The sequence below is a fragment of the Sander lucioperca genome, chromosome 4 (genome assembly GCF_008315115.2).
Source record: "Sander lucioperca isolate FBNREF2018 chromosome 4, SLUC_FBN_1.2, whole genome shotgun sequence".
Lineage (NCBI taxonomy): Eukaryota > Metazoa > Chordata > Actinopteri > Perciformes > Percidae > Sander > Sander lucioperca.
Window position 1 is genome coordinate 45,357,921 of NC_050176.1, and position 15,792 is coordinate 45,373,712.

Below are 15,792 nucleotides of genomic sequence, written 5' to 3' on the forward strand. Positions count from 1 at the left end.
GGGTTGTGATAGGGTTTGATAATTTACATCACAGCATTTTTTATGGTAACAATGCATGAAACCCAACAGCACAGAAACTTAGATCCCTAATATGATCAAAGTAAGCCTTAATACAGGCCAATGTAGTGAAGCAGGCCAGACTCACCATTTAGATTACACTGATGGGATAATAATGGGAAGCAGAAAGTAGGGAAATGGATATAGAAACTGAAGTAATCGTACACCTGAAATGTCATTCTCCAAACTTCACACAATTGACTGCTCCTATAGTATTTATGCTAAATATTTTTGATCGTCACAGAACTTGATTCCCCAGAGGAGCTTGAAAAGAAAAGAATATGCCGCATCATCACCCGAGACTTCCCACAGTATTTTGCGGTGGTGTCACGCATAAAACAGGACAGTCATTTGATTGGACCAGAGGGCGGGGTCCTCAGTAGCACTCTTGTGCCCCAGGTCCAGGCTGTCTTCCCTGAAGGAGCCCTCACCAAGAAGATTAGAGTTGGGCTACAGGTACGTACAGTGCATTTCTTGGCCAGACATGAATCAAATGTTCAAAGTTATAGCAACTAATAAAGTTATGTTTAGGGATGTCCCGATCAGGTTTTTTTGCCCTCGAGTCCGAGTCCAAGTCATTCGATTTGATTGAGTATCTACTGATACCGAGTCCCAATCCGATACTTCTATAACATATAAAAAAAGAATAAAGAAGAGCGAAAAAACAGATCCAGGATGTTCCTTATTTTTAATTTAATTCACCATATTTTAACATTCAACAACTCTGTTAACAAACAGAGCACTTCTGTTACATATCTCACAGTTTGCTATGGCAATGTTGTTGTCATCAACTTTATAATACCTCCAGACCACAGACATACTCGCGCTTTCTGCTTCAAGCTGCTTCCGTGTTCTACTTTGCCGGCATTTAACCAATAGCGTCTCTGCAACAAAGTGATGTCATGCCGCACGCGTTGCTGTTTCTGTGTGGAGTATAGATGTGTTAAAAAAATAATGAGAATATATATACATATATATCCGAGTCCTGATCGGGAGGTAACGTCCGATTCCGATCGAGTCTGAAACCACGTGATCGGGCCCGATTTCCGATCACGTGATCGGATCTGGACATCCCTAGTTATGTTGATAGATTTTGTACTTTGTCCCAGGCTCAGCCCATTGATGTTGAGGTGGTAAGAAAGGTTCTTGGTAACAAAGCCACATTCAGCTCAATTGTCACATTGGAGCCAAGAAGGAGGAAGTTCCACAAACCAATCACCATGACAATCCCTATTCCCAAGAGCTCCAATAGTGACGGGTCAAGTGGAGTGTACAGTGGGGAGACCCCCACCTTACGTTTGCTTTGCAGCATTACAGGTAAGTAATTTGAATAATCAATTAGCAAACAATAAAATAAAAATGAACACATCACAGTGCATTATCAGCTACCACTAGCTGATTGTGGTAATGTAGACTAGTCAAAATAAATACTCCATCAATGCATGCTTGGATAGTGAAATCCTGTCATCATTTTTCTTTTCTATAAATACAAAAAAAGAGTGAACAGCCATGAGAGGTTGGGTAAAAAAATCATGGGTCTGTGTTTCAGGTGGAACTACTCCTGCCCAATGGGAGGACATTACTGGCTCCACGCCTCTCACCTTTGTTAACCAATGTGTGTCCTTCACTACAAACGTGTCAGCGAGGTAAATTCTTCCTACATTTTTGTTTTGTCTATATGGAGTCAAATGACCTTCACTTAACACTTTAATATACTCCTTTTCTTTATGTAGGTGATTCAACTAAATGTGCCATTCATACTCCTAGGTTCTGGCTGATAGACTGCAGACAGATCCAGGAGTCTGTTAGTTTTGGCTCTCAGCTGTACAGAGAGATCATCTGTGTTCCATATATGGCCAAGTTTGTCATTTTTGCTAAGACACTTGACCCCATTGAGGCCCGTCTGCGCTGTTTCTGCATGACGGACGACAAGATGGACAAGACCCTAGAGCAACAAGAGAACTTCACTGAAGTTGCCCGTAGCCGAGATGTTGAGGTGCAGTGTGATGATGGGGAATAAATAAGAGTATGAGAATGGGTTCATCTAAAGGGGAGTGAGCATAGAAATGAGAGAAGTAATGCTGAATTAGTATGTAGCCACATTTTTATGGAGCTAAAAGAGTCTCAATAAAGATAAATGCACACACTACATTCACATATGCACACACAGGATTCATACATGCACACACATGATTCATAAATACACACACAGGATACACAAATGCGCACAAAATTCACAAATACACACACAAAATTTAAAAAGCATAGAAGATTCACAAATGCATACAAAATTCAGAAATGCAAAAAACATTTACAAATGCACACAAGATTCAGAAATGCACAGGACAAGATTCAGAAATGTATTTCTGATGCACACACAAATATATCTTGATTTACAAACTGCTTGCGGTCTGTGAACTTCACTGCATTTGTGTGTGAATTTTGAGACTGCCCTGACTTGGCTCGATACACAAATGCATTTTTTTAAACAGGGAATGATCTACAACCAATCAGATATCTCCCTTGTTTTAGCCAATCACAAGAACGCACCCCACGTGGGGGATTGTTTACTTATAAGCCAATCACATGAACGCGTTCACACAGCGCTATATGAATGTGGTGTGGGCGCGGGCTAGGTGGTGGAGTCATCCATTCTCGTAGTAATTCACGTAATGTTTTGCTCAACTTTAGGAGCTCCACACAGTCTGCCCAGAAAGCGGCAAACTCCATACCCAGTGAAAGTCACCGTTTCTCGGTTATTGGACGACCGGGGCGCGGGGCTCCGGAGCTGGCTGGCTGCCAGCTGCCGGCATAACTTTCGTATATTTACAGTTTGAATTTCATCACGTCACTTATAAAATAGCTACCCCAAGGTCTTATAAAGCTAACTATGGTGTCCAATTTCAATTTAATGCATTTTTGTGAACATTAGGGTTCTCCTTAGGAGGAGCTGCTAGCTAGGCTAGCTATGTGTCCCATTTAATCCTATGGGAAAGATCGTTGCTACACTTTCGGCATAATTTTCGCATATTTACAGTTTGAATTTCGTCATGCCACTTAAAGAACATCTACCCAAAGGTCTTACAAAGCTAACTATGGTGTCCGATTTCAATTTAATGCTTTTTTTGTGAACATTAGGGGTTTCGTTTCAGAGGTCTAAGAGGAGGCTAGCTAGCTCTCATTGATAGAGCTCCATCCAGCCGCAGGCTCTATCAATGAGACTCGCGGACAAGAGGCGTTTATTTCCATGATCGTTTGTTTAAATAACTCAACACACATATCCATTATGAGATTAACTGGAACCTGTGGTAAGAGATTGCGGGCGTAACAAGCTTGCTGACCACACTCTCACTCACACACAGCGGCCATTTAGCAGGAAGAGGGGAGCTGCAGGCCCTGGAGGTCTGTCAGGGCAGCGGCGTTTGGTAGTCCATTAACCCAAAAAACTGTGACTTTGCGCGGGTATGGAGTGCTGTGGGCTGCCAGCCGTGACGGAGCTCCATCTACCTCCCAGCAGGTCGGGGTCTGTGAAGGAAGGCAGGCCGGGCGGCGAGGCAGCAACACAGGCAGCACCGGCCGCTGAACTCCCGACACACAGTCGGACAAAATTTGCAATTAGCCATCAATTTTCGTAAAACGGCCCATATTTGACCTCTACATAGTTGATTTATCGCCTAAAATGTTGTCAGAAGTGAATTTAATGATGAATAAGATGGTGAAAATTGTTAAAAATGTCCCGTTGTTGGTTGTTGCTCCGTCTGCAACTTCCGAGTTGGCAGTGGGCGTGACTTATAAGTTCGACCAATCAAGTACACCTAGGAAAAGGGAAAAGGGAAAAGACCCTGCTCTGAAGTAGGAGCTAAAAAAGTACGCTACTGTGGCCAGAGGAACTTAAAAATCCCCAAATGTTTCCTGTCGGAACACGACGAAAAAAGTGTTCTAGGAACGTTTAGTTCTAAGAACTGCAAAAATCCCTCCGGTCGGAAAGCCCCTCATGACTCCTACACCACATTCATATAGCGCTGTGTGAACGCGTTCATGTGATTGGCTTATAAGTAAACAATCCCTCACGTGGGGTGCGTTCTTGTGATTGGCTAAAACAAGGGAGATATCTGCTTGGTTGCAGATCATTCCCTGTTTAAAAAAATGCATTTGTGTGTCGAGCCAAGTCAGGGCAGTCTCAAAATTCACACACAAATGCAGTGAAGTTCACAGACTGCAAGCAGTTTGTAAATCAAGATATATTTGTGTGTGCATCAGAAATACATTTCTGAATCTTGTCCTGTGCATTTCTGAATCTTGTGTGCATTTGTAAATGTTTGCATTTGTGAATTTTGTATGCATTTGTGAATCTTCTGTGCTTTTTAAATTTTGTGTGTGTATTTGTGAATCTTCTGTGCTTTTTAAATTTTGTGTGTGTATTTGTGAATTTTGTGCGCATTTGTGTATCCTGTGTGTGTATTTATGAATCATGTGTGTGTGTATTATCTTTATTGAGACTCTTTTAGCTCCATACATTTTAGAGGTATAAAGAAGGAAAGAAGAAGATTATGGAAAAGTGTAGTGAAGAGTGAAGTTGGTGGGTATCTTAAGGGACACAGAAAGTGTTAGGAAGAAAGAGGAAAGAGGTTAGTGCAGATACCGCCTACCAACTGGTTTTTATTAATATAGTTTGTGTCCTTTAAACATTCTGAGAACAGTGTTTTTTAAGATTTGAATACATAATTGTTTTTTTTATCATGAAAATGGCTCCCATATCCACACACAGGTGCTGGAGGGAAAACCCATATTTGCTGACTGCTTTGGAAACCTGGTGCCTCTAACCAAGAGTGGACAGCACCATGTGTTCAGCTTTTTTGCCTTCAAAGAGAACAGACTGGCCCTCTTCATCAAAGTATGACCACACATTGGATAAAAAATGTCTAAAATATTTACTTATTTACTCAGAGATTTATAAATGAAGATATGTGTATATACAAATATATGTAATCAATAGACTAAATTGTTGTTTTAATTAATGAACAGATCAGAGACACAGCACAGGAGCCATGTGGTCGCTTGTCCTTCACCAAAGAACCACGCACATATCGTGCTCTTAACCACAATGCTATCTGCAACCTTAACATCACTCTACCAACATACTCAAAGGTTAGTTTGAATACATCTCAGTTTGTATTTGTTTAACAATAGGACATTATTTTTAGTTGCAGTAACTACATTGTTTGCCTTCTCTCTGTTTTATGATTCTCTTTAGGAGTCTGATTCAGACCAAGATGCAGATGATGAGGTGAATAAAATGTACTTGATACAGTACTGTATAGAACAATATCATAATTACTTTGTAACTAACTATGCTTTTTTTATCTTGCAGAGTGAGCTGAGTGACAAGAAATGTAAGCTGAACTCTGTTGTTTTGTATACGCATGCATTTTAGACATTTTACAATCCATTTTCAATCGTTGGTGTTTGTACTGAGGGTACAAATATATTATAATTTATATATAAATTAAGTATATATTATATATATTTTTCCAGTACAACACAGTAAATTAGAGTCACTTCACTTGATTAACATAAAGTTACTGGTCATAAAGGTTGTAAAGTATTAGTTTACAAATATGAACATCTGTATGTGCTGAGAGATGCACTGATTGATATATGCTACTTTCCATTTGGATTAACCTCGCTCTTTTATTTTGCTCTACTAACCTGTACATGTAACATGTTTGTTATTGGCAGCTATGCTATGGCTGATATACTCTGCCTTCCCCTCACTCCAAACCCCACTGACTTTCTCCCTCCCATTACCCTTTCTGGTAAAACTTTATAATAACCATCAGGAATAAATGGTAATTGATAGTAAAAAGTTCAGTTATTTTACTGTTAACAAACAACGACATTATAATTAATAATGTTAGCAAATTAATAGTAATGCTATAATTTAGTAACATAACTATTACCTAAAGTTTAACTAACTATTAATTAACTATTTATTTATGATGGTTATTACAAAGTTTTACCCATTTTCTGTATGAACTTTTTTTTTATTAATCATAAATGAAGGTCAAAATAATACTTTTTATTCAAATGCACTCAAAATTGCTTTGATTTCCAAGGTATTTGTGTTAGAATTTCATCTTATCTTGAGAATTATGTTTTGTGGTAATAATATAAAGTATAAAAAGTATTCATTTTGACCGATTCTTTCATCTTGTCACATTCATCAAACATTTTTACCAGTGACATGCTGAAAACACAGATGTTGTTCTGTACAGAAATAATTGACAAACAACATAATTAGTTTGTTCTTTGTTAAATTGTGTAGATTTATTGCTGGTTTATTTTTTATAATTGTCACTCATTTTGTATGAATCTATTTTTTTACTTTGACTTTGACATTTACCAACCTTTCTGAGTTGCTTTCATTCATTCATTGAGTTGCACTATAAATCAAATCCCCATTCACATTTTTACATAATTATTTTACGTCACTACTTTTTTGCTGTATTTGAACTAATAGTCCTCTAAGGTCACAAAACAGTAAATTTCTGAATAACATAATTTACAAATTTTAACCTTTAATGATATGTGACACCACAAGAAATGCACATTTTTTCAGAAATTTAGAAAATGTAAGTATTTTACTATACAATATTATGCCATTTTTCAAAGTTAAGTGAATAAGTTCATTACTTTACATTGCTTATAAATTCTTAGTATTGTACAACTTTAAATCAGACCCAAAATGGTTAGGGTTAGGGTTTTTTGATTGACATTAATTACTTACTTCACACCTCTTCTTACTAAAAACCCTATTCATTTTTGTATTCAGTTTATTATGTTTTCTATGTTTTAAAATATTAATTTGTAGGCAGACATGACTGTTCATGTCAGCAACAATCTTGAGAAGTTCTGTTATTATCTTTCCTTCCTGTCCATTTGTTCCATATGTAGATTTCTTTGTTCCCTTTGGTTCTTTTTTATGTTCTGTGTAAGTTTTCTGAATATGTAGTCAAACATATAAGATTGATATTATTCTCGTCCATATTCTACCTGTTTGGTTACTCCTCCTGGCTTTGCTTATGCTGTTGCTGCTCTTCTTCCCTTCAAACTCTTCTGGATCACTTTGTCATCTTCTTTTTGGTCTTCTTTTCAAGACTTCCTTATCCTCTGCCCTGTCATTCTTCTCCTTACTCTGTGAACAGAAGATGGATTTTTGATGGCATTGTCTTGATCACAACTTTCTGATGTCTCTCTTTCCCACTTAATTTGTCCCTTATGTTCTTTACCCTTTTTGTTATCAAACTTTTTTAATTGAAGATGATGAGTCTGAATCAACTGAGACATTCTCCCTGAGAACTAACCAACCTCTTGACCCAGCAACACTTGCAAGCCCGGACCTTCTCTCAGACATGTCGGATGTCAAAATGTCTATTTTGAATGCAGAGCAAATGGAGCACTTAATATATGCAGAGAGAGCTGGAGCAAGAGGGTTGGAGGAAAAAGAGCCTTTGGCCATTATGTTCAAAGACAGGCTGGAAAAGGTTGGAGGGATTCAAAGAGGTGGCATAAATGATATTAGACAGAAAGTGCAACAAGATGATGCTAAAAAAGAGATGGGTTCACTCTATGAGACTAAGACTGCTGAACTAAAGAATCCTGTCGAAGAGCCCGTCTTACAGGAGATTTGCATTCAGGGGAAGACTTCAAGTAGGTCTGCCATAGAGGTCAGAGACATGACAGGCCTGGTCTCACACCTTAGCATCGACATGGACCAATACCTGGAACAGAGACCTGTAGTGACAAGTGGTTCTCTAGAAGACCTTGTCCAAGATAGATTTGAACAGGTTATTGTAAAGTGTGACGGCAGACGGCGCCCCCCAGATATCAAGAAACCTATTAGGAAGAAACTTAGAGATAGAGAACGTTCTGGGTGTAGCAGCTCTGAGGGTGAGCTGGAAAGGATGAGCTCTGAGGAGTCGTTGGATGGCAATGTTGTTCTTAAGGAAAGTGCCCTTGTACAATCCACAGATAAGGATCCTCCAGCTTCTCCATCAGTGGTTGAGACACCAATAGGATCTATAAAGGACAGAGTTAAAGCTTTACAGAACAAATTCGAAGAGGAGGAGGTGCAAAAAAATACCCAGGAACTAATTCCTCAGTCAAAATCTTCTATCGCCACAAGGAAAAATGAGGCAGACATGCCAGAACTTCCCAGAGTTCCCAAGTCCCCTAAATCCCCCAGATCTCAGACTGAGAGATTAGAGGAGACTATGTCTGTTAAGGAACTGATGAATGCATTTCAGACTGGACAAGACCCTTCGAAAAATAAAGCTGGACTTTTTGAGCACAAAGCAGTGGCTTCTTCTTGTATCTCAACATTGATATTTGAATCAGAAGATTCTAATCAGATACAGAGGACAGAACAAAGTCCTATGGAGGAGCCGAAATCACAAACCCAAACTCAGAGACTCACAACTTTCTATCAAGAGAGTGATATCAAGCAATGGGACAAAACAGACATAAAGGATCCAACTGTAAGCTTTATTAGAGATAACTCTGAGGAATCACAGTTAATTTCACATAGTACTTCTTTTGGAAAGACAGTAAAATTTGCTGATACAATTCGATGTGACGATGGAAGTGTTAGCCCACATCGAGAGGCATCAGAGTTGTCAGAGAAGGAGACTATCTCTGTGAAGGAGCTGATGAAAACATTCCAGACTGGGCATGATCCCTCAAAAACCAAAGCAGGGCCTTTTGAACACGAAGTTGTGACTTCTTGCATTTCAACATTGATGTCTGAATCAGGCGATTCTAAAGAGATACAGATGACTGAACAAGATGCTACACAGGAGCCAAAATCACAAACCCAAACTCAAAATCTCACAATTTTCCACCAAAAGAGTGATGTCAAGAAATCTTACACAACAGACTTAGAGGATCAACCAGTAAGCTTAATTAGAGATAACTCTGAGGAATCACAGTTTGTTTCAGATAGTGCTTCTTTTGGAAAGACAGTTAAATTTGTTGATACAGTTCAGTGTGGCGATGGAAGCATTAGCCCACAGAGAGAAGCACCAGAGCTGCCCGAGAAGGAGACTATGTCTGTTAAGGAGCTAATGAAAGCATTCCAGATTGGAGATGATCCCTCAAAAACTAAAGCTGGGCTTTATGAACATAAAGCTGTGGCTTCTTGCATTACAACATTGACATCTGAATCAGGAGATTCTGAAATACAAAGGACTGAACAAAGTCCTATACAGGAGCCAAAATCAGAAACCCAAACTCAGAGCCTCAATACTTTCCATCAACAGAGTGTTGTCAAGAAATATGACAAAACAGACTTAGAGAATCAACCAGTAAGCTCAAACAGAGATTACTCTGAGGAATCAAAGTTAATTTTAGATAGTGCTTCTTTTGGAAAGACAGTAAAATTTGCTGATACAATTCAATGTGACGATGGAAGCGTTATCCCACAGACGAGAGCATCGGACTTGTTAGAGAAAGAGACTATGTCTGTTAAGGAGCTGATGAAAGCATTCCAGACTGGGCAAGATCCTTTGAAAAGTAAAGCTGACCTGGGTGAACACAAAGCCATTGCTTCATCTTCTATTCCAACACTGACATCTAAATCGGTAGGTCCTGACGAGATTCAGACGACTGAAGACAGTCCCACACAGGAGCAAAAATTGCAATCCCAAATACAGAATATCACAATTTTCCATCCCCAAAGTGATGTGAACGTAGGTGGAAAATTGGAGATTGAGGCACAAACAGTATGCTTAAGGAGAGATAACTCTGAGGAATTGCAGCTAATTTCAGATATTGCTTATTTTGGAGAGACAGTAGAAATTGATGATCAGTTTGATGATGGAAGGGTTAGCCATGAGAGAGAAGAGCCAGAGTTGTCAGGGAAGAGCCAGGGCAGGATGCAGTTAGGAGAACCAGTCATAAGCACTGGTAGGAGTTTATCTGAAGACTCACAGATCAGTCCTGATCGCAGACATTCTGAGGACTTCAGTGCTGATATAAAGGCTGAGCTGGAAGAAAGTCCAGAGTACCAGCTTTTCAAGCAGACATCAACAGCTGAAGATGTAAGTGATCAGCTGGAGGCACTTGAGGAGGAAACCTTGGCTGATTCTGATAGAAATCCAGCATCCAGCAGTCCCTGTGTGAAAAGTTATTTTGGGGAATGTGTTTCTCTTATTGAGAATCAAATGAAAGATGATGATCTAAGTCCTGAGAGTCCCCAGCATGAAGGTATGGCTGAATCCCCGAACACTAGTGTTGATATTAGGACCCCTTGTTCCAGCTCAGGGGAGAGCGAGAATCATGAAGGACTTGCAGCAACACATAAAATGACCAATGAAATTCTTACTTACTCCACTAAGAGCGAAGAAACATACATCATACCTTCACAGGAGAAGAGGCTTCATGGAGCAAGCAAAGATAACACAACAATTGATCGTGAAAGCAAAATATTCTTTACACAAACTGACACTGAAGTAACAGAGGTCGAAATCGATGAGCCACAACTTCAAGAAGTCCACATTGAAAGGAACACATCTAGCCAGGCATCCACTGCAGTAAAAGATATGTCAGGAATGTTGTCCTTAATGAACAGTGACTTAGATCAGTGTCTAAAAGCCAGGCCTGTGGCACGTCAGCCACCAGGAGAGGATTTTGTTCAGGAGAAATTTGAACAAACTATTTTAACAAAGGACAAAGATAAAGAAATTCTTGCATTTGTCACTGATGGAAATAAAGGAGCAACAGTGGATGGCACAAAACAAGAAATATATCAAGCACCAATGGGAGAACATCCAATTTTATGGGCAGGTGAAGAAGTAAAGAGTGAATTTAAAGAAGTAAAAGATACGTCAGCTATGTTGTCAGTTATAAACAATGACTTGGATCAGTATCCAGAGGTGATGTCTGTGGCTAGTCGACCAATAGAAGAGGATGACGTGCAGGAGAAATTTGAAATGTTCACATCTTTCACTTATGAAAATAAAGGAGTGACAGTGGATGGCACAATACAAGAAAATGATTGTGATACAGTGAAACTTAAGGTCACAAGGAGAGGTGAAGAAATGGCAAGGGAAATTAAAGAAACTCAAGCAACATTGACTGAAGAACTCCCAATGAAGGAAGAGTGGGTAGAGAGAAAGGCTTTATATCAGCCGTCTAGAAAAGTAAAGGAGATGTCAGGGATGCTTTCACTGCTTAACAGTGACTTAGACAAGTACCTTGAGGACAGGCCAGTAAAATGTAGGTCTCCAGAAGAGGACGTTATCCAGGAGAAATTTGAACAAGTTACTCTCACCAAAATGCGAAAATCCTGGAGTGAGGAGCAAACAAATACAATATGTGATAAAATGCAAATAGCGTGTACTGGTGTGGAGGATAATATAAGTGGAGAGACACATGAACAGACTGCTGTGGTTGAACTCAAAGAACTTAAACCAAGTACTGTATTGGAGACATCATTCCAAGAAGTTTGCATCGAGAGAAAGACACACCAAGAACAGTCTACAACTGAGAGGGATATGTCAGGCATGTTGTCACTTCTCAGTAGTGACTTGGACCAATATCTCAAGGAAAAGCCAGTGACAATACAATGCCACCCAGAAGAAGAGGATCTAGTCAATGAGAGCTACAAACAAGTTATTTTGACAAGTAGTAATTCAGATGATAAGATAGATGTAGAGGCAAATGAACATATGCAGACTAACATAGTTGGAATCACAGAATTGTCACCAAGTTCTGTATTTGAGACACCATTAGAAGAAGTTTGCATCAAAAGAAAGACACAGCAACAACAGTCTGCAACTGAGAGGGATATGACAGGCATGTTGTCACTTCTCAGTAGTGACTTGGACCAACATCTTGAGGAAAAGCCAGTGGCAATACAGTGCCACCCAGAAGAGGATATAGTCCATGAGAGCTACAAACAAGTTATTCTGACAAGTAGTAATTTGGAAGATAAGATAGGTGTAGAGGCAAATGAACACATGCAGACAGACAAAGTTGGAGTTACAGAATTGTCACCAAGTTCTGTATTGGAGACACCATTCCAAGAAGTTTGCATTGAGAGAAAGACACAACAACAACAACAACAACAACAACAACATCAACAGTCTGCAACTGAGAGGGATATGTCAGGCATGTTGTCACTTCTCAGTAGTGACTTGGACCAATATCTTGAGGAAAAGCCAGTGGCAATACAATGCCACCCAGAAGAGGATCTAGTCCATGAGAGCTACAAACAAGTTATTTTGACAAGCAGTAATTTGGAGGATAAGATAAGTGTAAACGCAAACGACCACATACAGACCGACGTAGTTGGAATCACAGAATTGTCACCAAGTTCTATATTGGAGACACCATTCCAAGAAGTTTGCATTGAGAGAAAGATACACCAAGAACAGTCTACAACTGAGAGGGATATGTCAGGCATGTTGTCACTTCTCAGTAGTGACTTGGACCAATATCTCAAGGAAAAGCCAGTGACAATACAATGCCACCCAGAAGAAGAGGATCTAGTCAATGAGAGCTACAAACAAGTTATTTTGACAAGTAGTAATTCAGATGATAAGATAGATGTAGAGGCAAATGAACATATGCAGACTAACATAGTTGGAATCACAGAATTGTCACCAAGTTCTGTATTTGAGACACCATTAGAAGAAGTTTGCATCAAAAGAAAGACACAGCAACAACAGTCTGCAACTGAGAGGGATATGACAGGCATGTTGTCACTTCTCAGTAGTGACTTGGACCAACATCTTGAGGAAAAGCCAGTGGCAATACAGTGCCACCCAGAAGAGGATATAGTCCATGAGAGCTACAAACAAGTTATTCTGACAAGTAGTAATTTGGAAGATAAGATAGGTGTAGAGGCAAATGAACACATGCAGACAGACAAAGTTGGAGTTACAGAATTGTCACCAAGTTCTGTATTGGAGACATCATTCCAAGAAGTTTGCATTGAGAGAAAGACACAACAACAACAACAACAACAACAACAACAACAACAACAACATCAACAGTCTGCAACTGAGAGGGATATGTCAGGCATGTTGTCACTTCTCAGTAGTGACTTGGACCAATATCTTGAGGAAAAGCCAGTGGCAATACAATGCCACCCAGAAGAGGATCTAGTCCATGAGAGCTACAAACAAGTTATTTTGACAAGCAGTAATTTGGAGGATAACATAAGTGTAAACGCAAACGACCACATACAGACCGACGTAGTTGGAATCACAGAATTGTCACCAAGTTCTATATTGGAGACACCATTCCAAGAAGTTTGCATTGAGAGAAAGATGCAGCAGCAGCAACAACAACAGTCTGCAACTGAAAGGGATATGTCAGGAATGTTGACACTGCTCTGTTCTGACTTAAATCAGTACTTAAAGGAAAAGCCAGTGGCAATACAAAGCCACCCAGAAGAGGATCTAGTCCGTGAGAGCTACAAACAAGTTATTCTGACAAGTAGTAATTTGGAAGATAAGATAGGTGTAGAGGCAAATGAACACATGCAGACAGACATAGTTGGAGTTACAGAATTGTCACCAAGTTCTGTATTGGAGACACCATTCCAAGAAGTTTGCATTGAGAGAAAGACACAACAACAACATCAACAGTCTGCAACTGAGAGGGATATGTCAGGCATGTTGTCACTTCTCAGTAGTGACTTGGACCAATATCTTGAGGAAAAGCCAGTGGCAATACAATGCCACCCAGAAGAGGATATAGTCCATGAGAGCTACAAACAAGTTATTCTGACAAGCAGTAATTTGGAAGATAAAATTGGTGTAGAGGCAAATGAACACATGCAGACAGACATAGTTGGAGTTACAGAATTGTCACCAAGTTCTGTATTGGAGACACCATTCCAAGAAGTTTGCATTGAGAGAAAGATGCAGCAGCAACAACAACAGTCTGCAACTGAGAGGGATATGTCAGGAATGTTGACACTGCTCAGTTCTGACTTAAATCAGTACTTAAAGGAAAAGCCAGTGGCAATACAAAGCCACCCAGAAGAGGATCTAGTCCATGAGAGCTACAAACAAGTTATTCTGACAAGTAGTAATTTGGAAGATAAGATAGGTGTAGAGGCAAATGAACACATGCAGACAGACATAGTTGGAGTTACAGAATTGTCACCAAGTTCTGTATTGGAGACACCATTCCAAGAAGTTTGCATTGAGAGAAAGACACAACAACAACATCAACAGTCTGCAACTGAGAGGGATATGTCAGGCATGTTGTCACTTCTCAGTAGTGACTTGGACCAATATCTTGAGGAAAAGCCAGTGGCAATACAAGGTCACCCAGAAGAGGATCTAGTCCATGAGAGCTACAAACAAGTTATTCAGACAAGCAGTAATTTGGAGGATAAGATAGGTGTAGAGGCAAATGACCACATACAGGTTGACGTAGTTGGAGTCACAGAATTGTCACCAAGTTCTGTATTGGAGACACCATTCCAAGAGGTTTGCATCGAGAGAAAGACACAACAACAGTCTTCAACTGAGAGGGACATGACAGGCATGTTGTCACTGCTCAGTACTGACTTAAGTCAATATTTAAAGGAAAAGCCAGTAGTGATACAAGGCTACCCAAAAGAGGAGGTACTCAATGACAGCTACAAAGAAGTTATATTAACAAAAGATACTAAGAGGGAAACTCTTACATTCTCCCCTGAACATAAGATGACACTAGAAGATACACATTTAGACTTTGTGGACCTCAATAAAAAGGGAGATTTGGAGAGTGGATGGCAGACATGTTCCCATGAAGATGAAGGACCCAAGAGTTGCTCATCTAACGAGGGTGAGGATAGAACCTCACCATGTGCAGCGTCACATTTTAATGACTCTACTGAAGGGGTGGTGGGCATTACACAGTCATATGTAACAGTGGATGACTGTTACAATGATCATAAAGATGTTGATGTAGTTGCTGCTCATTCAATTCTTAAGACACACACATTTTTGCTACCAAATAGTTCTGACACATCGCAACGACCGACCAATTTGGAGAACCTAAACACTGTGGTTTTTGACCCAGCTAAAGAGCCATGTCATCAAGATTCGCTAGAGTCAAGTCCTCTCATGGAGGATAGATCTTCAAACAAATCCCCTGATTCAATTGAGCCAAGCCCTACTGGAGAATCCCCTAGTCCAGACTCTCTTGAAGGAAGTCCGACCCAATCAAAGGACACAGAATTTAACATGCCAGCCAAGACAGCTGTGTACGAGGATTATGCCTCCCAGCTAAAAGCATGTTATTCTTATGACAAACATATTTATAGGGATGAAAGTGAGCATGAAGAGCAAGAAAACAACTATGAGGTCAACCAAATGGGAATTAAGATAAAGGAGGACATACATTCCTGCTCAGCAAAGACAGTAATCGATTGCAATATGTATTCTGACACCAAAATATGTGACAATGATAATCTTCACATGCTCATAAGGCAAGACTCTCTTGATGCAGATGATAGTAAAGATGATGCTACCAATAAACAATTAACTCCAGAGGAGGAGATGTTTAAAATGGCTGCAAAGATCAAAACATTTGAGGAGATGGAACAGGAGGCTAAAATGAAGAGAGACAAATCAGAGACAGGCGATCTCAGAGATGATGAACTAGATCTAAAATTTGGCCCAGTTATACAGACTTCCTCACAAGATACACTAGAGAAGAAATCTGAAAAATGTG

The 15,792-nt window shown here is 39.7% G+C and overlaps 1 protein-coding gene across 16 annotated transcripts in view; it reads left to right on the forward strand.

Moving 5' to 3' along the window:
- Positions 1-15,792, forward strand: part of ank2a (ankyrin 2a, neuronal) — a 76,432-nt gene that overhangs the window by 43,421 nt on the left and 17,219 nt on the right. For 15 of the 16 annotated variants that reach the window (XM_036000289.1, XM_036000290.1, XM_036000291.1 and 12 more), the window contains 7 exons: positions 302-513; positions 1,167-1,374; positions 1,607-1,703; positions 1,825-2,053; positions 4,826-4,951; positions 5,083-5,205; positions 5,312-5,450. In XM_036000289.1, the coding sequence (XP_035856182.1) occupies positions 302-513; positions 1,167-1,374; positions 1,607-1,703; positions 1,825-2,053; positions 4,826-4,951; positions 5,083-5,205; positions 5,312-5,450 (1,134 nt within the window). The remainder of the gene's footprint in view (positions 1-301; positions 514-1,166; positions 1,375-1,606; positions 1,704-1,824; positions 2,054-4,825; positions 4,952-5,082; positions 5,206-5,311; positions 5,451-15,792) is intronic. The other variant, XM_036000295.1, reaches the window with a different exon arrangement.